General features: G+C 40.9%; 1 protein-coding gene across 2 annotated transcripts in view; it reads right to left on the bottom strand.

Annotated features, from left to right (window-relative positions):
• ITPR2 (inositol 1,4,5-trisphosphate receptor type 2) overlaps nucleotides 1-24,348 on the bottom strand; it is a 237,783-nt gene that overhangs the window by 159,118 nt on the left and 54,317 nt on the right. For both annotated transcript variants that reach the window (XM_027693537.1, XM_027693538.1), the window contains 12 exons: nucleotides 22,705-22,749; nucleotides 14,972-15,126; nucleotides 13,678-13,777; nucleotides 13,369-13,529; nucleotides 11,649-11,790; nucleotides 10,776-10,934; nucleotides 9,758-9,930; nucleotides 7,814-7,933; nucleotides 7,524-7,709; nucleotides 6,626-6,877; nucleotides 6,264-6,408; nucleotides 5,179-5,329 (listed from right to left, as the gene is read on the bottom strand). In XM_027693537.1, the coding sequence (XP_027549338.1) occupies nucleotides 5,179-5,329; nucleotides 6,264-6,408; nucleotides 6,626-6,877; nucleotides 7,524-7,709; nucleotides 7,814-7,933; nucleotides 9,758-9,930; nucleotides 10,776-10,934; nucleotides 11,649-11,790; nucleotides 13,369-13,529; nucleotides 13,678-13,777; nucleotides 14,972-15,126; nucleotides 22,705-22,749 (1,789 nt within the window). The remainder of the gene's footprint in view (nucleotides 1-5,178; nucleotides 5,330-6,263; nucleotides 6,409-6,625; nucleotides 6,878-7,523; nucleotides 7,710-7,813; nucleotides 7,934-9,757; nucleotides 9,931-10,775; nucleotides 10,935-11,648; nucleotides 11,791-13,368; nucleotides 13,530-13,677; nucleotides 13,778-14,971; nucleotides 15,127-22,704; nucleotides 22,750-24,348) is intronic.

Here is a 24,348-nt window from a genome sequence, read left to right as displayed (position 1 = left end):
TAAGAGGGATATTGATTCCTAGAAGAGCAATGGCCTCTGGAATCACATTAATGCACAGGGCTCATGATAAGGGAGAGAATAAGGGGAAAAGAGAAATGGTTCATGCCACAGAATTAAGCTCTCAGAATGACCTCCCCTTTGGTCTGACAGTGCTCTGAAGTTGCTTCACTGCAGACATCTGTGACTGACACAGGTAACTTCCCTAAGGGTTAAATCTTTTTTTCCTCCTGTAACCTTTCTTTTCTCATAAATCACTGGTTTAAATTACTGCTCCAATTTGCCAGACAGCCACTGCCTCATTAGCTCTGCTAATCAAGGTATGCTTCAAGAAGATATTTCCAATTGTTAACTAGACAAAAGAGCAGCTAACAAACATGGGTGAAAGGCTGAGAAACAACAGCGTCATTTCTAATAGTCATGGATGAAATCTGGTCCTTCTGGATCACCAAGGACCCAAAGGAACCAGAGAAAAGGCAGTTCTAGCAGTGGTCTCACTGGTGCTTCTAAGCACTATGCACCTCTGCTTGCAGTCAAGAGGGCTGGAAGAAAATGCTACCCAGCTTCTTGCTCAGTTGGAGTTGAGGGACTGAGCTCCTGGCATTTGTCTGGTCTAGTAAAAGGTGTCCCTGCCATAGCAGGGGGCTTGGAACAAGATGATCTTTCACATCTCTTCCGACCTAGGCCATTCTATGACTCTATGCCATGAAAGCTTGCAGCACGACACACACTTTTCATGATGCATTCCATGCATTTCATTTCAACAAGCAACACATTTCATGGGAGAATCACAGACGTAAGAGTAATTTGAGCTTATTACAGGTAGTTTTTAAAACCAGTTTGTTCAAGAAGACTCAGCAAAGGGAACCAAGACTCTCATTGATGTCAGTGGACTCTGGTTCAGGAAAATTGTAGCCACTTACATAGAGCTCCTGAGGAACAGACTTAGTCTGCAGATAAGGTTTGCACCACTGAGGGCTTTTTCAGTTGATGCCCAGCACTGTGTCCTGCATCCCAAGACATATGCAGCTCAAATTCAAGGATGTATTTCCTTGCATGTCCTTATTCTCATTCCCAAACAACCAAACAGCACTGAGCCACATGACAAACGTGTAGCTCACCTACTACTCCTATCATGTTGCTTCATCTTTCAGACCTGACATACGCTGTAGTTGCATGGTTTGACCAAAATCAGCTATTTGAAAGATCAAATAGCACCTCGAAAAAGATGAGCATTTTAATTCACAGAGACTAAATCAGCAGTATTGGACAAGGCAGATTGGTTCCTTACTCTGGAATGATACAGCAGGGTGCACTTACTAGGAAAGCAACGACTTTACCTTTTAATTAAAACTGCAAGAGATTATAATGTTCTTTAAAGGTGCCAGAAAGACAGCACTACTAAATGAAGTCCTCCCTTTGTCCTTACGAAAAAAAATGCCTCTTTAGGATATGAGTATTTTGTAAGTATGGAGTATTTTGTAAACTCCATATTTATTTCTTTTTAGAATCTAAAAAAAGGAGAAAAAAGGAACAGAAAAAAGCTTCAAAGAACCATGAAAATTATTCAAAGTTAAGACACACTGACTGAAACAAAAAAGAAGTTGGTTGCAGCATTTTCAAGTCAATTCATTTTTAGGATGTAATCTAGGTAAGAAGCATTTCCAAAAATACACATCATTACTTTTTCCAGGATCTTTTCTCACAAATGTTTCCAGCCAACTTTCCCCAATCTGTCTCCGTCAAATAAGGTCACACCTGAAAACTACATGCATGCTAATTTAATTCTGGGTGAAGGAACTGACAGTGGCATTAAAATCAAGCTTTTTAAAGCAAGCAAGGCATAACATTTACATTAATATAAGGATCAACAGGACAAGGGGGAATGGCTTCAAACTGACAGAGAGTAGGTGTAGATTGGATATTAGGAAGAAATTCTTCCCTATGAGGGTGGTGTGGCACTGGCACAGGTTGGCTGTGGCTGCTCCATCCCGGGAAATGTCCAGGGCCAGGTTGGATGGGGCTTGGAGTAACCTGGCCATGGCAAGAGTTTGGAAGGAAATGGTCTTTAAGGTCCCTTCCAACCCAAATCACACCATGATCCCATGATCTGTTTAGAATCTTTTCAGAACCAAGATAGAGAAAAACTCACACAAAATATCAAGGACTACCTCAGCCACCAAGGTGGCTCAAAACTTAAGCAAAGCATGGAAAATGACATCTTCAGGTAAAAGGTTAATTAAGTCTTCATGCAACTAAGCCTAAAAATACATCCCATTTTGCAGATTTGCTTCAACAGTTCAACACTTGTCATATATACTTCCTTACTTAGCAAGTAGTTTTACTGAAATAAGTGGGTCTATTTAAGAAATAAATATTAAACATGGAAGAAGGCTCCAGGTTGCTGGTTGACCATCTGGTTGTTTCAATTTTGAGGTGCAAAACTCCAGGCAGGTTTCCCACAGCCAAGACTCACCACATTCTTCCACTCATCATTAATGTATTTCCCAAAATCCTGACTACAGCTTTTTGAGCTCAGCAGTTCCCTACAACTTCACATTCCAGGAACCAGATGTTGGAAGTTTTTGTTGTTACTGACCTGGAACAAGTCAATGGCCATAACTGAAAGGCAGTATAACCAATCTGTTCCCGAATTTATTCAGCACTGATTTTCCCATGAAAATCACTACTTTTTAACAAAACTAAAAGGCATGTGAAATACATAAATCCTAACCAAAATTCTTCTGTAGAGATGCTACCTTCTATCTGCTACAGCTGAAGAATAGGAATCATATGACTTTTTCATTTGGTCAAGCCTCCTTTCAAGTCACTTTTTCTAGAATCTGAAAATAACTGCATTTCTGAATTGGTACAGTTATTGACAAAATATCCCTGTTAAATATACATTTAATATTATTCTGTGCAAATTTACAATAAGATAGTGACGAAAATTAAAATATACAGAGCCTAAGCTGGTATTCAGTAGCACTTTCCCACATTAGAGTTACAGGATCACACCTCTAATGCTTGATAAAATTTAAGCATATTTCTTTATATCTATAACCAATTTCAAGCATCATGATTGGCTGTCAGTGTTTGTCAAAATTGGAGTTTAGAGCTACACTTCAAAGCTCTAAGCTCAAAGAATGAAATATATGTTCCTACTGATTTAAGCTAATGCCCAGACATTTGTAATCACTGATTGGATGCTTTAAAGAAAAAAAACAAACAAAACAACCAACAAACAAACATAAAACCCCAAACAAAACCCCATAACTTTTATAAACTCTCAAACTTATAACTTACTTCCATATATCTGCAGCATATACACAAAATCAAAACAGATACAATCTTAGCTTTTTGTTTGTTTGTTTAAAGAACATAAATGTAATGAGTTTTGCAACTCGAGGAAGGTAGTTTTCCTTAAAAAAAGAAGCTGTGTGAACCTGCACATCCCAAGAACATTAATGTATTGGAGGGACACACAGTATTGGACCTGCTAAAGTCTGGAGAAATATGGAAGAGTGGATACTGACCTTTTTTAAAGGCAAGAAGTCACCCTCACCCCTACCTGACTGGAGGGAGGGTTCCCACCATCCTGAAGGAGGGCAGGGAACAATCCATCTGTCTGTATTTTATGGAATGTATGAATAAGAAAACACTTTCCAAAAAAAATTAACAGACCATTCTGATTTTAGAAAATGCCAACATATTTTCCAAAACCTCAGAAAACCCAGACTTAGGTAATTTCTACTTTAATCCTTTTTAACAGCCTAACAGACCGGTATTTTAAGTTAAAAGAGACAATAAGAAACCAAGACAGGTAACCAATAAAACAAGTAACTTGTTCCAACAAATCAGTTTTCTAACAGAGAGAATATCTGTGTGAAAGGGGAATGAAACCCTTCAACAGAAATAGAAGGGAATTAAGGATGAAACACGGTTTTATGGGTAATGAATGTGAGTAAAAACATTGAATCAGATGTATAATCAGGATTAAAGACTTGGGCAGAGTGAGAACTCAACAGAAGAACCACATCTGCATGTTCCATGTTGCCAGTAGTGTCAACGGAGTCAAACTGTGTCCAGAGCCATTTAAGAAGAGAATCTGCAATGCAGTCTTTCAGGGACAAAAAAGCAAAACATAATTCCAAGTGCCTGAACATACAGTCTTTCCTCTAGTGCTGTGGAGGGACTGCAGCCAGCTCCAGCAGGACTTAGTGTGCACTGCATTGCAGGAAAGACTTCCAGAGGTTTGCAGAAAAGTCTACTGGCAGTGATGGAGGAAAGATCAAGAGAACCAAGCATAAAACTTCTTGGTTCAGAGATGACACTGACAGTCTAAACTTCCCCAGAGTGTGTGAACCTTAAAGAAGGAAAACATTATGAGGGATAGCACATTCCTGCAGGGCATCTGTGGGAGTGACTGAGTAGAAAGATGATTAGAAAAACTCAAAAGCTGGGAAAACGCTTCCCAGAGAAAATACAAAATACTTGTTTCAAATAAGACAGCTCATCCATTTTGGTGCTGTGAGCCAGCTGGCTGGCAACACCAGCTACATATTAACACAAAATTTGCCATCAGTCAGTCTCCTGGACCCTCAGCCCACATGACTGTCACACAGGAAAACTTAACTACTTAGTTTCAGCACCTTCCTGGCACTCTCATTCTTCAACCCAGTTGAAAGCCACGGAAGAAAAAGGCAGTGGGTTATACAGGATAGTCCTGGGTTAAAGAAAGGATATTCTAAACTGACCAACACATGCAGAGGATCCTCCTCTGGGCTTCCATCTGGTGCTTCTTCAATTGGGGCACCAGTAACATCTTTTCCCCCTTTCAGTGAAGTGCTAAGATGACTGATAAACATTTGTGCCACTGTGCCCAGGCAGATGCTGTTTGAACTTGCTTGGGATGTTCACTGCAAGGAATACTGAGGCTCAGAACAAAATCTGAAAATTCAGTTGCAAATAAGCAAAGGAGCAGCAACACCAAGGCAGTGACCACAAGTCAGGAAGGTTCCTTTTTACCCAACCTTCTTAATGTACCCTGCAATACATTCCTGTAGGTGGGTTATGTGTGAATAAAGAACCTTGAAAGAGTAATGAGATGTAACATAAATTATTTCCAACCTAAAAAAGCTAATTGCACACTGGAATAACAGATTTTGCTGCTTTTCTCACCTCCATCCTGAAACTTGCTCAGCCTTTCGAAGTAGGATGATATAGGAACTTGAACAATATCCAGGATTGCCAGCAGCGTCCGGGTCAGCCTGAGGAGCTCACTAAAACTATAAAAGCCAAAGTATATGAGGTTTCGAGCCAGATGTACCACCTATGAGAAAAAGAAATTAAAAATGAAGGAAGTATTGACAACCTTTATGGTGTTCAGCTGTGCAATCCACATTTCACACGGCAGCTTCCACAGAGATTCAGATCTCGAGTGCACTCAAATTAGCACAAGTCTCTCCACTGATTTAAGTGGGCCTTGGACTAAGGTGACATTAAATGTCTATCAGAGTTACACAAAAACAATTGGCCAGCCAAATTACAGCAGACAGCAAATCCAAGGTGAGATTTAGGAAGGCTTGGAAGGATACAATTGCATCTGTGAAAATAAGATCAAGAAGAAAGACTCCAGGGAATTATTTAAAGAGGCAGCAGCTGTGGGGAAGATGGAAGTCGGAAGAAAGATAAGATGACTGTGGTAATAACAGAGGTGATTTCAGGTGACCAAAAGAAGGAGTGACAAAGCTTGGGAGTGGGTTGGAGGAGAAACTATAAAAGCTGGAAGCATTTCCCCTTTATTCAATGTTATTTGAATCCAGAAAATTTAGGCCTATCTAAAGTTTCTGTCAGGAATTTCACACAATACTTAAACCACAGCATTAGGTTATTTTCTTCAGTGTAAAATCTTAGAGAGAGAATAGTACTTACTTATACTGAAGAATCCTTACATGTTATTTCACTAATGTAGAAAGAAAGAGAATATGGCCATTCATCCTCCCACATATCCCCTCTCCCTCCACTGAAACACAACCACCTCAGGAGAAGGTGGGAAGGGTTGGAAAAATACAGCTGTTTGACAGCAGACAAGAATATAATTTTCTGCAGTAACAGTCGTCACCAAGAACACTGAAATTAGGAACCGGTGCTTCTTCAGGCTATTTTGCACTAACATTTATTCTGCAACTGCCTTTATTTTGAAATATGTCAACTTAGCTGAAATGAGGAATACTGTAAGTAGGATGTAGATAGCTGAGAAGTACCTCAAATGTAAGTTTATTTTTCTCTTTGTCTCCAAAAGGAAAGGGCTGATTCACAACTTCTTTCAAGTACTCTTCTACAAATTCCATAGTTAGTGCAAACTTGGTCTTCATTTCATTCCTCGAAGAGTCAGTGAAGGAATCATACCTACAGTGCAAGGCACAGAAAAAAGGAAAACTAAACACTTATAAAAACAGAGTGAAACATAAAACCCACGGAAGTCTCCAAAAGTAACATTAATTAACAGTTCTGTGCTCTGCAACAGAAACACCTTTTGTCGACATTAGACATCTACAACCATTTTGTCCCGAGACCAACCCTACAAAGTGCTTTTGTACTTTAGTCTGAAACGCTTTCAACTCACTCATGGATTGTGATCTTAGTAGGAATTTCAGTCCACAATCTGGCATATTTGACAGGCACCACAGATTCCTGAGGATCTCTGTCCACGTGCATGTGCAGCATCAGCCGACAGAAGGAAGCTCGGAGGTCGTAGGGGAGGCTTTCATCAGACATGCACCGTAGGATCAAGTCTACTGAGAGCTGGGCAGAAATCTGGTTAATGGCGAGATATTGGCGGTCCAGGCACATCCTTGCAAAGAGGTTCAGTTGGTACCTTAAGGAAAAAAAAAAGAGGTAGTAACGTGGTATTCAAAGAAAGCAGTTGGAAATGAAACGCTGTCCCTCAAAATCTCGTTTTACAAACCTAATATCAGCCTTGCTGGTAAAAAGCCTCAAAAATGACAAGAGTGACTTTGCTAAACAAGGGATTGACTTGCCATTAAAAATGCTAATGTCAGGATCCAGCTCCCATGAAGACTGGGCTCCCTCTGGAAGTCAAAGGAAACAGTTCAATGGAAGGCTGAAGCACTTGGACTATTTGTTTTCAATTGGTATAAGACCGATGTAATTGTTCCATTATCACCTTTCCCCCTAATCCTCAAGACCCTCAGGACACTCCTCCCTCAGACCATGCCTTGCTTCCAGGGCAGCACAACCTAAAATTAAAGCCCAATAAATAAAAGGTGAGATGCAAAATGACAGAGACACAGAGAGCTGTGATGAGCAAAAGAAACTCTAACTTTGCTTGGAAGAGACAGCAGAAACTGTGATGCCTCCTGCAAGAAAAACTTGAAATTAACTTTTAATCCCAGTTTCTGTATGACCTGGTTTCCTTTTTTTTGATATTGGCAAATGAACTGACTAAGAACAGCACTGGAGGCTTCAGAGAGTTTACACTTTGTCTGAATAAACAGTTTTACCTGTAGTAGGTAAGAACTTCTAAATCAGCTTTCGTGCCCTCCTTCGCCTCCTGAGCCAGATGCCTGATGGCTTTGCCATGAGGCTCCTTGTTACTATCAATCCAGTAAAGCCACACTTCCTCTTCATCCATGTCATCTGAGATGACTGGGCATTCCAAGGGATTGTCCATTTGTGTTGAAACCAGCCTGCAAACACAAACCATTCACAATGGAGCCAACAGCAAACTGCTACAGATAAAACAACAGAGCAGGCAACAAAAAGGTGCTGTGTTCCAATTACAGATGCTCACTTGGTCTGAATGAGAATGTCAGCATTCCCTGGGCTCAGCATAAATTTGCAGATGAGTTCCTGAGTTACTGGTATTGCTGTGGTGTTGGATACACACAGGTCCGACAGATAATCCAAGAATCTGCAGGCAAAAAAACACAGATGCAACAGAAAATGAGATTTAAAATACTACTCAGAAACACTGCAGTAGAAATCCCTAGCAGCCAGTACTAGAGTATGGATGCTCAAGGGAGCACAAATCACAATATTTATTGACGTACAACTTTTGCCAATTCATACTTTGCAACTCACAACAGAAAAAGATGAGTAATAGCTTTGAGAGCCACCCTGAGTGGTGCTGAACAATCAGTCAGGGAGAGAAAATAAAAATATCCAAAGCGTGACATTTCTCAGCAAATCAAAGGTCAAAGGGTTGTGCCAGAACTTAAGAGCAGTCTGAGGCTGTCTCAAGTTTGGCTGGCAGGGGAACTCCACTGAAGGTCACTATGCTTGTCAGGAACTGAAAGCAAGAGCGCACACCCTCACCCATCACCCCAGCAGGTGACACACATATCCCTAACCCAAGTAGCAAGAAGATGTTCCTTGTGCTGGAGACAGCCATGTGCCCTCTGGGGAGCTCCACTGCACTGGAGGAGACCACACCTCCACCTTCCAAAGCTGCCTTTTAAAATCTCTGAAGTGACACAGCCAACAACTAGTGAAGTATGAACCAAAGAAGGGTAGGGGTTGGAAGCAACCTTAAAGATTATCTAATTCCAACTCCCTTTCCATGGGCAGGGGTGTCACCCACTGGACCAGGTTGCTCAGGGCTCCATCCAACTTGGCCTTGAACACTTCCAGGGAACTCTAGGCAACCAGAGAAGAGTGAAGACCTGGCACAGAGGACCTGAAGATAGGACCTCTGTATTCAAAGAGGTCATTCCATGTAAAGCGCAAACAATGAAGCTTTGCAAGGAATTCAGTTTTCCTATGAATTTTTCCTCTCAAACTTGGGTCTTCTGATGTTTAACAAGGTTCAGGCTGAGGCTTTCCTCAAAGTTGGGGCATTCATGAGGTATCTGGTTTTGTCTCTTTCCCATGGATTCCTCTGTGTGCATTAACAGTACTGCAGCCTTTGCCTCACTGAGACATCAAAAGGGCTTGTTCCCTCTATGTAGGTTCTTCTTTCCATGACACTTCTAGGAACTAAGTATCCCTGAGCCCACCACTCCCCTAGCAAACGTAGCCAAAACCGGGCAAGAGGCTCAAGAGCTGGTGGGGGAGCAGATATGAGCAGACACACACACACACACACATACATATCATACGTTCCGCTTCCTTAGAAATCCAGAAACTTTGACCATCTACTATCAGCCATAAAAATAGATTTTCCAGTTAAAAAAAAAAAGAAAAAATCCACTTCTTTTATATTCTGACCTAAAGCTAATAAAAAAAAAATTCAAATGAGTGAAGTTCAAGGCCAGAATTTTTCATTTGGAACAAAATTTGTGTCTAGGACACATTTACTGGGATCTTCACTGCTCTAGGTCTGACCTGGAATCAGAACCTGCAGAAAAACTGGTATTAATAACAGCTTAGAAAAACTGCCATCTGTGTAATTTACACCAAGATTATTGGCAGAGGAAACAACACAAGTGGCAGTTTCACAGAGGAGAAATTAAACTTTCTGTTTGTATCTCTTTGTCCCAATCTGAAGTAAGACGAAATTTTCAAAACCATCCTATGAAGTATAAACTGTCTTTTCAGTAAGTTCTGAAACGCAGACATGGTCAAACCCCAAGACTGACACGTAGTACCAATATTTTCTATGTGGGTTTTTCTGTTTGCCACATCAAAACTGGGAGAAAGAGACATCAGAGCAATGAATAGCAGGGAGATTCACAGCTACTGCAAACACAAAAACCTATCAACAGAGAAAAAGTAAGTTGTGTGGACCACACCAAACCTTGGCTCTCGATTTCTCCTGAGTAAATTCACAAACGTCTCTATTTCTTTAGCTGTGATGTGTTTCTCTAGCAGTTTTCTGTTGTTGTGCAACAAAGCTGTGATGGTGTCTTCTGCCAGAATATCATAACCAATCTGGGACTGCATGACACAGAAGTTCTTAGCAATATATTCCTGAAAAAAAGGAAAATTCCCATGGTGAACCGCTGAGCAGTAATGTTTTTATTTTAGAACCAGAGGCATTCAGCTCAGTTAATCAAAATAACCCTCAAAACTTTCCTCTCTGAGCTGGCCTGAACAAAAGGACATCTGAACGCTTAAAATATGTACTGCAAGGAACAGATTCCATCTTAGGGACGACCAACTCTTCTTATTCTTTCATGTACCAGAGGAATGAATCCACGAATATATATACAAAATTCAAGAAATGGCAGCTAATTTTTTTTAAAAGGAAAAAAAACAAAAGGTTTTTATATCGTTTAAGAAGCTGAGTTTAAGAAGCTGAGTTTTCCCTCCTTCCTTTCTCTCTCTCCAAGACAAAAATATTTCTGTAAAGCATTAGGAAGAAAACAAAGCCACACACAGCAGTTTGAGCTTTTATCTTTAGTCCCTTTAGTCCATGTTCTGAAATCTTTTTTGCTCACAGGAAGTCTCCAGCAGTGGCAAAACAGGCTACCTGACAGAACAAATTCTGCTCTGATTTACTGCCATCCCTCTACAAACACAGAAACAGATAGTTTTGCAGACTTCCCACTTTATAGTCCAGACTCCAAGAGAATATTTTTAAGAGCAGGAAGCTCATGAAGGAATCAGTGGACCCCAGTCTCAGTCTGAGCCTGTAAAAGTACAAGGTGAACTTGTGATATTCGTTGCTGAACTTTCAATTCATACAGTACTAACCAGTACAAAAAACCAGGCCTTTCACCACAGAATCCCACTTGTAAGTGCAGAGAGCGATGTCAAATCCAGGATATATAATTATAGGAATCAGGAGGAAAATTACCCTCAACACCACTGACCTGGTTCTTCCTATAGTCCTGTTGGGAATGTCTGAGAACCCTGTAACATAATCTCAACACGTATTTGTAGGGAGCATATCTCTGGTCACCCAGGTCTTCAAGTCTCAGCATCGATCCTTCACCTTTGTCCTTAAAAGGAGCTTTGAGGATGCCAAATATCTGCTCAAAATCAGAATCGATGACAATGAAAACCAAACCCAGATTTCTGCTAAACTTAAGCAGCCTTGACTAAATGCAAGTGGGGCCACAATTTGAGACATCACAGCTTTATGCATTTGTGTTCAGCTTTAAATTTCCCACCAACCTGACTGATATTGCTTTCTCTATTTCTGCTATTCCCAATTTTGACCACTGTTTGTTAAGTGCCTTAACTTGGGATACATTAAAGGAAAAGGAAGACAATACTGACTGCTGTCCAATTTCATCTTTTTCCCCTCTTTTTTTTAATTATTTCAGTAGGCTATTTAAAGAGAACATTAATTTTTATTTACTTGCAAGTTTGCCCTCATACAAACAAAGCCAAAGGTCTAGAAGGGCATTGGAATTTTTCCAATATGGGGAATACTTGCAGGATTGGGACAGTGCTGCACGCTTATTTCAAATTTTGTGAACACTTTGCTCTCAAATGTAGCCTTAAAAGTCATGAGAATGACATGAAATTAAGCCATCAGACACAGCCCCTCGTACTTCACTCTGGTTCAGGGACCAAGAGATGAGCCTTGACCCAGTAGTGTCGCATTTACCCAGTCCAACCACACACACACACACACCATGGCATAAGCCACATTACCCAAAAAATAACATTTTCTCACCTCACTGCCTCCTACAATCTGGTTGCAAACACAATTAAGTTATTAACACAGTAGGATGTACCTGAGCCAATATGTTTTGTTCCCTCATTAGTTTCTGTCGTTCCCGGTTTGGCTTGGTAACGATCACATCCAAAACTTCCTGCCCATTATTAGGCACATCAGCAACAAAGAAAATGAGATCTTCCAGTAACTTGGTTACAAACCTAGAATGAATAGACAAATCATTATTATATATAGTCATTCAACACTTGCCAGGATTCATTAAGAACAAAAATCATGTTTATAACAAGCTTTACCTGGCAAAATGGAACTTCCATCACTGCAAAGTTAAGCTTGGCACATACTTAAGGATTCCAAGCCTTGGTTCAGCAGAAGCTTAAATCAATCACAGGGCTGTTTACCAAGGCATTAAACAACAACCAGAGGGAAAGCAGGAGAAAAATACAGGCTGCTGGATTGATACACAGTATTCAGAGATGCAAAATCTATACCAGCTGGCCTCAAGGCCCAGGAGCAGTAAAAAGAAACTTAAACAGCCTACCAAGGATTTTTATGTCTTATCATGGGTCCATGAAACAAGATGATGGACTCAGTAGAGGAATAAAAACATTCTGCCACTAGATAATTTCCCTACTGACCCAAGAAACTGTTTCATATATATACTTTTTCATATATATATATTCATATATAACTGTTTTCATATATATACTGAGCCAAGAAAGTCTCAGCCCACTGATACAGAACAGCAAGGTGTGTGTGTCCCCCAAGAAAAAAAAGAGCAGAAAAGGCAGATGTAGGATGAAGCAACCAGAAATAAACTGTTGGGACTCCTCTTTATCTAAGCAGGGAAGTGATAAGACAGTAAAAAGATGTTTGGGTTCTTTTTTTTTTTACTCAGCTTTTCGAGGCTGAGTATCAGCACCCAGGCCATTACAGATCTGCCTGTTATGATATTAAACCATCTGGTCTAATTGCTACTGGAAACTGACTGCAAAAATCCAGTTTTATCACCAAAAATTAACATCTTCAGGGAAAAAAAAGGACCTGTATATGATGCATTACAGGTTACAAATTAACACTGCTAGAGAAGCTGTCTTATATCCAGTTTAACCACAGGCAGGTGAAGACAAATAGTGAACTTCATCACTGGCAGTGGGATATATTTGGCTACAACAAAATCCCTTAATTCAGGGGCAGGTGGGAAGAACAAACATGCTAATAGTGCTACAGCCCAAGTGGGAATGAATACAAGGGGTAAACACCAAAATTATGTAAGGTAGGAAAAGAGAATGGGGGAAAATAGAAACAAGAAAGCAAAGGGATTACTGGGCCAGCTTCTCAGTCACACTAAAACCTCCTTCTGAGGCTTTTGCAGCACGAATATGAGGTGAACATGAACTTCACACAGATCAAGAGCCCTGCTGTGCTGCCTGTTGTATGGATGGCCTTCTTGTGCATGAGAATGAGATGCAGTGACCCCTCATATTGCAGCTCAGAAGTGGTTTATCAAAGGAAATTAAGACAAACACATTTACCCATTTATTTATGTGGCCAGTGAATTGGGGAAGTGCTGTTTATCTCCATTTTACAGAAGAGATGCACAAATCGGCCTAGATGCTGTGGTAGGTGTGGCCAGCTCACACTCTCAGCACTGAAGTGTCCTCTCCCAACTGCCTCTGCATCCATGAGGATATTACCAAATTTCATCATATTGTGAGGTCACGATGTCATGAGTAACCAAACACTAATTTAGGAGGGAAAAAAAAATAAAACTCACTAACCTCCTTTCGTTCTGGGTTATTGTTCCATTCTCCAGCTTTTTAACTGTTGATGCTAAAACCTTGTTTGCATCATTGGCAAAGTCCAAGTCTCTGACCTCAGACAGAGGAACCGACACAATGGCAAAAGCTTCCTTGTCCTCTTTGGTTTGGCACGTCCCAATCTGCAACAGTTTTTGGTTTAAAGTGGGCAAGGAGTGTTCTTACCTTTATCCTGATTATTATGCATATTTTTTATGTTAGAAGGGAGATCACTGGTAGACAGATTGAGGAATGAGTTTGGGATTTTAATCCCAAAATATAGGTGTTTACCTTTAACATCACAGGCCTCTCCTCATCAGTATCTATTGGAATGCTGGTACTGGTGACCCAGGTGTTAGTGCATAAATGCCTCAGTCGGACATAGGAGTTCCTAAAGGAGGACAAAGCAAACAACAGGCAGAGCTGCAACAAGAACAGCATCTTGGAATTATGCAGAGTGCTGGCTTTAAGTAGGAGTAAAATATTCTTCAAAGAAAAAAAAATTAAAAGGGAGATGTTATAAAATCCCATCTGAATAGAAACACATTTCATGAATAAACCCAATTCTTTCATTGTTTTCTTTTCTGCAGAATAACGGCCCCTTTTCAGTTGTCACAGCACAAAAGCCAGAAAGTAAAGCTGACCGTGGTTTCACAGCTTCACCATAATGATCTGCAAACCCTCATTCCAGGGTTTCCATTTACAGTACCAGTTCTCAACTGAAAATCAAGTGAACAAAGAGCAGACATGAGATCCTTCAAAATTCTTTCCATATGATAATCTGTGGTATTATCAAAAAGCAAGGCTGAGAAACCAATTGCAATTTTAACTCTGAATTTTACTTTTCAAATATATTCACTGTGGTCTTCGTTCACGCTCTCCCTTTCACGCTGATGGGCTCTGAGCATTCAAGTAAGCAAATTATCTGGCAAAACTTAGCATAGCAAACGCTCTTCAAAGCCTCATACAGCAGTATTTGTGGGTACCCAGCTTTAAAATCCACCCTCATAACAACTAGCCCCAAGTGTCTGCAAGCCCATTCAGTCACAGCCAACACCCTGTGACTTATCTAGCCAATCTCAGCTATGCAACACAGCTGAAAATTTCAAATATTGACAATTAAAACCCAGAAGCCACTGGCTGAATTCATCTGAATAACAAATGTCTTCGGTGGCATCGTGATCTGTCAGGGAAGCAGAAGCCCAGTTCATGACACACGTTATTTTGTTGGGAACAATCCAGTTAGATCTATTAGGAACACAGTTTTTTCAAGCAGTGCACAGAGCTCAGTTCTGCCCTCACATATATCTGTGCGATATTTAGCCCATTATTTTTCTCTTCACAGGCTCTTTAAGTGTCACTTGTTTTATCCTTATAATTATTTTACCCAGTCACAGCAGCAGCATCATGTTTTATACATCCCTTGTTTACCCATGAACACCCCTCAGTTTTCAATGGGAGGATAATACTTGCTCATGTTTGATTTTTTTTTCCTGCTTTACTCACCAGCATAATGCCAGGGAGAAACCCTGTCAATGCAGCACTATTTTCTGCCCTTTTTTCATTCCCTTTTTTTTTATTTTACCTTGGAACCAGGCAATCAGCTCTCTGAAGAGTGGTGGCATCCAGTTCAAAGAGAGATGCGATGTCATTTCCATGTGGCACAGAGACCAAAGTATACATAATCTTCTCCCCTGCCTGGCGCTTCTTCTTTGAAGCAGGAAGGTCGCCTTCTCTCTGCTGATTAGGCACAAGGGTTATTTGCTTGCATTATAAATCCTCCAATTACCTTGCAGACAATCTGAATTGTAATTTTTTTTTTCCTCTTTTTACCTTCTAGCAAGAATTTACCACGACTGGCTTTGCAGCGACACAAAGGATGCACTTTGCCCCAGGCACATGAGGTCTCAGGCAGTCATTAGAGCAACAGCAGGCCATGAGCTACAGAGAGGCTGCAGCACTGGATGTGCTATTACTTGGCACCTACAACTTCAAAAAACCTGCAGTAGTTGCAGTCCCCTCACTCCCATAAGATGAAACTCACAGCGCTGATTTGGAAAGTTCAAAGAAGAGAATTAATGAAAATCAGATTATTTTTTTTTTAAAGCGGGGAGGGGATTTAAAAATTAAGCAATTTGCATAAATCCATTGTTGTTTCAGTTAAGTTTGCTCATTTTTTACCTCTCATTTGGTCAGAATCACATCAGCACACTTTCACAGAATCACAAAACTACTTAGTGTGGAAAAGACCTCCAAGGTCATCAAATCCAACCTTTGATAGATCACCACTTTGTCAACTAAATCATAGCACTGAGTGCCACATGCAGTCATTTTCTGAACATCTCCAGGGATGATGACTCCACCACCTCCCCGGGCAGCCCCTTCCAATGCCTGACAACACTTTCCATGAAGAAATTCCTCCTGATGCCCAACCTGAACCTCCCCTGGCACAGCTTGAGGCCATTTGCTCTCATCCTGTATGACACTTTCCAAACAGCAAGAGCCAGGATATCTGCTCCACTAAGATCTACCTGTCCTGGGAAGGGGGGGACACAAAGCACCAACACAGGTCTGATTTTACCCACTGCAAGGGGAGAAGTTTGTTCCCTTTGAGGAGCTTTCAAGTGATAGAGTTGCTCAAACGAGGCATGTGAATTTAAGATATGATCTTCCTACCACCGTCTGCTGAAAGTCTGAGGGGACTTTGTGACCCAGACATCCTCATCTTTAGTTATCTACATGCCTTTGTCTTCACAGACTCCAAATTCCACCTTCCCTAGGCACACATCTTGGCTTGAAGGAGTAATTCAGAGTCTGAGTCCGTACCCACCCAGCAACCAATAGAATTCCTGGTGTAAGTAAAAGCTGCCCCTCTGGGGTGTTGAGTTACACATATTACAAAAGACTAATAACCAATTAAGAGACTGGCAGCCCAGGGCCCTTCATGTACACAAAATATATCATGGAGGTAGAAGAAAAGAGGAATGAAGAAAGCCAAAAGGGGGTGGGGGGGGAATCAAACCCTGCAAACCTGGAATACTATTATAATGATTTATAATGCAGCACTAGGGAAGAGCTGTACAGAGCAGTGTAAAAGGCCAGGCTGCACTCAGTTTGCATTAGTACCTTGATTAAAACCAAACTGTAAGGGATAATCAAGGGCAAAGCTTTGATTATCCATGTTGACAATTGAGATTAAGCAACAAAAATCAAGGATGAGTGAAACTATGTAAGAAAGAGCCAGTTATCTCATTTCAAGGCACTTTTTGAATCCTTCCAAAATACCCATTTGTTTCATTATCAGGCCTAAAAAATGCCAGCTTTCCATCCCATTACTTCTATCAAGGGCAGAGACAGTAGGAAAAAACTGAAAAGGCACACAAACTATAAAAGAATCCTTCTAAGAGCTTAATACATGTGAAAGTCTAATGTTAAATGAAAACTACTTCCGACATTTCCAAACAAAACAGAAAACTTGAAAACCAGCTTAAAGTTCAAGAGGTCTGTAAAGGGGTGAGTAGCACAGGATAGTTTAGAACAGCATCCAGACTTTTTGGTATTTCCCATAACTTACATTCTGTTTTCCCAGAAACTACCCACTCCACTATAATTTCCAAACTGAAATGACTGGTATACAAAAAGGCAGCACACTTCAAAATTGTATGGGGATTTTTTTGATTTGGGGATTTTTTAGGGTTTTGGGGGTTTTTTTGTTGGCAGAGGGGGTTAAACCACGACACTGACAGGAGTGATGTTCACCCTGCAGTTTGGGGCTGACTAACCACCCACTAGTCTCCCCAACAACTGAATAGATCCAGTTGAGCAACGGAATTGGCTCATCAGGCCTAAACTCCACCAACCAGGCTTAACAGCTGTCAAATCAAACCTGGCATAGGAGCAAGGTCTGGTTTTTGGTCTAAAAAGAAAGTCCACTTCAACAGTGGGCAAGACAGTGTCTGCAAACTGCTGGTAGCAATGCCAACCTTAGCTGAGCAAAACCAGCCCTGCACAAGAGCTGTGCTCCAGACTGAACTCCACCACAAACCTCAGAACTCACCTTATTACATTATTTTAGGATCTGAACCTCACAGCTCAACCTGGATTAGGGGCATTAAGCATTAATCATGGAAAAAAACTCCATGTGTCCCTCAACTTGGCAGCTCTGAAAACAAGTTGCATCCACGGAGCACATGAGAGACAGCAGTACTGTCATTACATATGAACATGCAGGGATTTGTATTCGTGTCTCAATTTATGTCTCAGTCCATGTGCACACGCCTGTGTGTGGGAGAGGGAGAATGCACAGGCACTTGCACACAGAAAGCTTCTCATGATAAATTAAATTTAGTAAGCAGTCATCAGAATCTGCACTTAAACCCAGCCATTATTGAATCAGCAGATGAGTCTGTGTGAGGATGTGAGAAGAAGTGAAAGTATTAGGCTATTTTAAATTAATTAGACAAGATGATGAGCTCAGGAGAAGCACTGCATTCCTCACCAGATGAAAACAACATGACATTTGCTCAGGTAAAAAACTGGTATATGAGCAGATGCAGCCAGAAAAACTGGATTCAGTTGAGAGAAAGGACGAAAAGAATTGCAAAGCAAATCAAATGTAGGTAGAGAGAAGAAAATTTAACTTAAAGCAGTACAAAGAGGAAGCCAATGGAACAGTTTCAGAGATGTTGGAGATGTGGTCAGTGACAGCCGAGGAAAGCACTTCCAAGACTTTATAGGAAAACAAAGAGCCAGGTAAATTACATGCTAGGAGTATGGAGAGGAGGTGCAAGAACTGTGGGTAAAACAGTAGGAAATGGGTGGGCTGAAATAATAACAAATAGTAAATTCACTGAGAGAAAACAAGTAAAGTTTTGATTGTCCCAAACTAATCACAAACTAGTGATGGGCTGTCCCAAGTCAAATCAGATCCATATCCAAGGTGAAGAAGGTGGAATCACCTCACTCTTGTTGTGCTGGTTAAATCACTCACAAGGATGAAGGGAAAACATGTAAGGAGATTTGTCTTTTTTGAGACTTGCAGCCCAGCAGACAAACCTTTTTCACAGCTCTTAACAGAACTTGCTAGTAATTGTGACTTACCCTAAACCTTCATTATTCATCTCAGTGGGGCATCATACCTAAAATTTAGGAGATTTACAGGGGGTTTTCCTTACAGAGGGGCCTTCATTTCAACTGCAAAAAGCAATACAAAACCATGACAGACCTGAAATACCTTTTCTTTTAGAAACCCAATCTACAATTCCAATAGGTGAAGACTCCTCTGGTGGCATAGAGACAGACAAGGTTAATGCCCTGCTCCTGAATGAATACATTAAGCTGCACTACAGATTTCAGCAGAAATTAAATTTAATAGCAGCCAGAGTTCTGAAAATGCCTGTTAAACCCAGTACAATGTGGTATCTCAATATGTTAACCCAGTTTAGGAGGCTCTCAGAAAACAGGCATTTTCCCAGAGCTGTAATGTGAGCAGAACTGCCCAGGTTAGATTATTTAAAAAATTCTATATGGAAAGATAATGGAGTAAATGAATGGCCAGCCCTGCTCCTGCACGTTCCAGAGCCCTGGCAGACGGCACAGCACAGCAGTAGCCTCCTGGAACACCTTCACTGTTGACTCATTTGTGAGTCATCGCATTTTTAGCAGAGACATCACGTTGCAATCCTGTTGTTAGGAGCCAGAGACATTCTGTAAGAAACAATGTATGCATTTCCAGAGCTGATTCAGACCTGTGTGCAACAGCGGAATAATAATAATGTGCCAGCAGCCGTGTCTCCCCTTCTCCCCAGCCTCTCCAGTGGTCTGACTGCTGGCTTTATATAAGCAGAGAGATGCTGACATTTTAAAGCTGATGATTATTCTTTTCTTTTCAATGTTTTTTAGGTTGTTATTGCCAGGTTAATCCTTTAAAAAACCCCAATAAATCCCCCAACTCTATTCTTGTTTAAACTGCATCACCCATGTCCCATATTATAAAATTATAATTTAACAAACTTAGTTCTGGAAGGTAAAATAAAATTTAAAAAAAAATAATTTCCATAGCTTATCCAAAAAAAAAAATCTCTTAGGTTGGCAGCAAGGAAAAAAGTTAGAATTGCAGAATGTCTGGAATTCATAAAGACAGATAAACAGAAGTCAAAGGAGATACATTAAACTGCACCTGGAAGTCCATGGTAGAACTGCCCAACTTCTTTACAAGAAAAGGAAACACATACCAGTCTCAATTCTAAGAAAAATCTCAACAATAAAAGGCAATTTGGAACTGGTTAGAATTAGCACTCTCCAGAAAATGAGGACAAATGGAGTTAAGGCAAAGACAGGCCTTAATGCAAAGGCACTAACAAATGACAGGTTTCCAGCTGTTCTTGACATTTCCCCAATGTTTGGAGCATTCTTCTGGATGCTGTACATTTCTATCCTTAGAAATAACAGCCTACTTTGCAGCACAAAACACACCAATTTTGGATTTAGTGGGAGTTGTAACACAGAACACCATATTTTGATGCACGATATACTGCAAACTCCTAGACTTCAAGAGATGAAGCAGCTTTTTTTTTTGTAAGACCCTTGAATCACAGAAGATCTTCCCATCTAAAAAAGAAAAATAATCTTCTGGAGCTTAGATGTAAGAATATTAATCATCTCATTGTAAGGCCAAATTTTACCAGAAATAAAAGCAGTGCTTCACAAGACAATTTGGCTGGATTGTCAAGAAGCAGCTCATAAATGAGCAATGAACTGCAGTCCAAACATACCTTTAACGCTTGGGAACAGAAGTCCTAACAGTTTCCAGTAATATTTATGATCTCTGGAGCCAAAACCTTTTCAGACTTTTGGGTCACATAAGGCAAGGCAGAAAAGATGCACTTAGAGAGAACCCACGTGTCTGTGCCCACTACTGTACCACGGAAATTCCTTCTCTGTTGCTGCTTCCGAAAATTCAGTTTCCTGAGCAACTGTGACCAGGACTTGTAAACCAGGCAGGGAACATGCACAAGAAGCCCTGTCACACCTTTAGGAGTTAAGAGTTGGCACAGATGGCTGTGCTGCCTTTAAAACCCAGACAACAGATATGGAGGTGGTACCAGACTGGCAGAGAAAAGAAAAACACAGAGTCAGTCACTGCTGGAAGGGACCAACACTGAGGCATTTGATGCCACCGCCCTGCTCCAGCAGGGTCATCCCAGAGCACATGGCACAGGGTTGCATCCAGACAGCTCTAGAATATCTCCAGTGAGGAGATTCCACACCCTCTCTGGGCAATCTGTTCAGTGCTAGGTCACTGCACAGCAAAGAAGTTCTTCCTTGTGTCCAGCTGGAACTTCCTGGGCATCAGTTCCTGCCTCTTGTCCCATTGCTGGGCACCCCTGAGAAGAGCCTGGTCCATCCTCTGTCCTCTCCCTGCACACACTGACACACATGGATGAGGTCCCCTCTCAGTGTCTCCTCTGAAGGTTGAACAGCCCCAGCTCCCTCAGCCTTTCCTCCTTAGGGAGATGCTCCAGTCCCTGAATCATCTCTGCAGCCTCCGCTGGACCCGCTCCAGGAGCTCCATGTCCCCCCTGTCCTGAGGAGTCCAGGACTGGACACAGCACTCCAGATGTGCCTCACAGGGCTGAGCAGAGGGGCAGGATCGCCCCCCTTGACCTGCTGGCAATGCTTTTCCCAGTGCTCCCCAGGATCCCACTGGCCTTCTTGGCCCCCAGGGCACAGGCTACAAGTTCAACCCTTCAGTTATAAGGATTCAAGTATTCACTTCCCATTTCCCTGCTACCCAGACTTCAGATTTTGCTGGGGTAGGGCCACTTCCACCTCCCCTCTAGAGCAGATTTACTTCACGGGCAGTATTTCAAAGTATTGCTTCAGAACCTGAAAAAGAAGATGACTTCGCAGTGAAGCAGTCAGTCAGTCACCAGGCAGAGGAAACACCAGATGATAACCACAAAGCAAGGAAAGTATGTGTGCTCCAGGTTATGTGCTATTGGATGCAAGACTGACATAGCTGACCCTTAAAGAACCCCAAATATTATAAGATTCTTGTACTTTTGAGGGACAATTCAAAACACTGTCATTATACCAAAAGAGATTCCTGCACAGAGATCTGAAGCTTCTGTACTCGGTTGCTGAAGGCCAGAATAAAGGCTTAAAATAGCCATTGCTGACTCATGGCATTTCCAACAAGACTACAAAGGGGTGAACGATCCAAAGGGATTCCTACTATGCTACAAATGCCTCTAGGCTTGGATTTACATGGAGGTGTTACCAAAAATTGTTAGAAGTTCTTTCGCAAAACATCTTTCACGAGAAAGTGCTGAGCGCGTAAGTTAAAATTTCCACAGAGACATCACTTTTGATCATCAATCAGCTTTGATTAATTTTTTATTGGACTTATTTCTCTAACATGATTTATCTGGCCTGGGGTTCTAGCTGAAACCAATACCCAGGAAGGATAAACCCAAGTGTTAGAGAAGTCATCTTTAACATTCATGCTCAGATTACTCTTGGGCCTTCTTCATTACCCAGTCCAGGGAATATTTAACTATTTAGATGAATTAAAATGGTTACAAAGCTCCAAAGGCCTCAAGTGTCATTCCAATACAAAAGAGAAACAACTTGTGGAACTTCTGTACTTTTGGAAGGGAGAAGTCTCATTTCTCTAGACAGCTTAGCTTTTATTGCTATATTACCTCTATTACCAAATACCACTGAAGATAGAAAATTAATGTTGTCAACTCCCAAAAAAGTCTCAATTTTTATTAAAATTGCAGTCCTCAAGGCACGGGATTATGTAAGAACCTTGGGTTTCATTTCATGAAAACTAAAAAATTCTTCCCCCGTGCAGAGAAAAACTTTAAAATGCATCCTCTTAAAGAACAAGAGCCAGAAGGCAGGCAGAAAGAAATTAAACTGAAATTTTTCAAAGAAGATCTCAGTGTTTTCAAGGCAGTCTAGGGAATTTGATGGAGGAATGACTCTTTTTGGAATACTTGTTGTCTTAGTAACAATAACATTCCCCCAAGGTCTAAACTCCACTTCCTTCACAGGTTATAAACCACATGTCTGGCCTTGCCCTGTTAGTTACAATTAGCCTAACATGCTCTTGATGTTGTACAGGCAAAGGCTGTTGCCTCCTCCAAACCCATCCATGCTGCAGCAAAGACAGTTTAGATCCTTGCAAAGATGTCCCAGCAGCCATAAAATGTAAATAAAAAGAAAGCTATGAAGGGCTTCCACATGTCAGGTTGTACTGGGTTAAGGGTACAGCATTTCCCAGGTTATATGAACATAAATTCCACTTACCAAAGCTTTTCCTTCATTATTAACTTCTGGATAGCGTGGGTTAAGCTGGAAAAGAAAAGAAGTCAATTTTCAGCCATGAGGAAGCTGAACTCTCATTTTGTGGTACCTATCTACTATATCTTGGTAGCCTTTTGACATTTCATAACTGGGGGAGAGGGTTTGGTTCAGTTCTGTGTGATGAATCCACGCTGCAAAAGGACAGTGGAGTGTTTAGAAGCAGCACGAGAATGAGAGTATAAGAATTACCAACTCAATTTCTGACTTAGCTGGCTCTGTCCTCACCTCAAAAAAGTGCAACCAAGCTTAACTCAAGAGGAATCTCAAATAACCAAAACCAAAAAGGATGATGAAGAAAGCACAGATAGTTACTATTCTAAACACTGCAAGTTGGTCACCCACACACTTCCACACGCAATCGCTTCCAGGACTGACCTGGAGCAGATACGTTGAGATAAAAAATTAACACTCTTGATGTCTACTGAGATTTTACAGGAAGACAGTGAGCTCAGAATTAACCCAGCTTTGAAACAGGGATGGCAGTGCCACTATAGACAAATGTTTCATTGCATTGTGGTTCTGCTTAACCATTGGTAACGGGGATAATATTTTCTATCTCATACCAGGACTATCAAGCATTAATTAATAGCTAAAGCAATATGAGAAGCTTGGATGAAAGACACTATAAAGTATTTAACAGCCTTTAATATGATACTACTTTTGACAAGAGAAATATGTAGACTCTAAGATGAGTGATTATGTAGGCAGACACACTCTCAAATAAATAAAAACATACACACCCACTCGCTGGCTGCACATGAAACCTTTCAAGATTTGACTTACATAAAGAAACAATTTTGCCTCAATATTTACCAATATTCCCTGACATAGGATATGCCATCAAAGCACTGAAAATGCTGAAGTTATAAGTTATATAAGGCAATTTAGTTCTTAAGCAATCACAGTGTGTATACATCTTACACATAAGTACAGTCATTTTCTTGGCTTGAATTTGGCATTACCAGTCTGGAAGAGCCAGAAGTGAATTGCACAGGGCAAAATTAATGAATCCCAGTAAAACTTTTCAATATCATATTATCATACATCTAACATTACACAGACAACTTTTGTGAAGAGTTTTTGCTAAGTTTATAAAGTTTTAATTAGCCATTATCATTTATACCCCTTCACCCAGTCCCCTCCCCCCAAAAAAAAGCCAGCTGCCCACCATATCATGAACCTGAAGAAAGGTGGAAAACTTTAAGATACTTTTAAAACTGCCGGAAATCCCTTCCCTCTGTGTCACAACTTGATGAGACAACACAGAAATGACCAAAGGCTTATTCTGCCTTCATTTCAGTATTTGCATTAGCCACTGTGTTACAATCATATAAGAAAGCCTGCTTTCCACCCTGCCTTGACACCTATCCCAAAACTTGCATTTTGCTTTTCCATGACAATCTCACACACTCTCCTCGCTCCGACTCCCACCTGCTTCTGCCCTACAACAGGAATGGGAGATGAGTGTCCAACAACGTGCAAGTAGAAGTCATATATGTAACTGTTTCCATACAGTTTTGGTTCCTTCCTAAGTTCTCACACTTCTTGCAGCACTACCTGACACCTTAAAATAATTCAAAATTGCCC

The sequence above is a fragment of the Neopelma chrysocephalum genome, unplaced genomic scaffold, assembly GCF_003984885.1.
Source record: "Neopelma chrysocephalum unplaced genomic scaffold, ASM398488v2 Primary Assembly neopelma1_92, whole genome shotgun sequence".
In the NCBI taxonomy this organism is placed as follows: Eukaryota; Metazoa; Chordata; class Aves; order Passeriformes; family Pipridae; genus Neopelma; species Neopelma chrysocephalum.
This window is presented reverse-complemented; position numbering and strand designations above follow the sequence as displayed.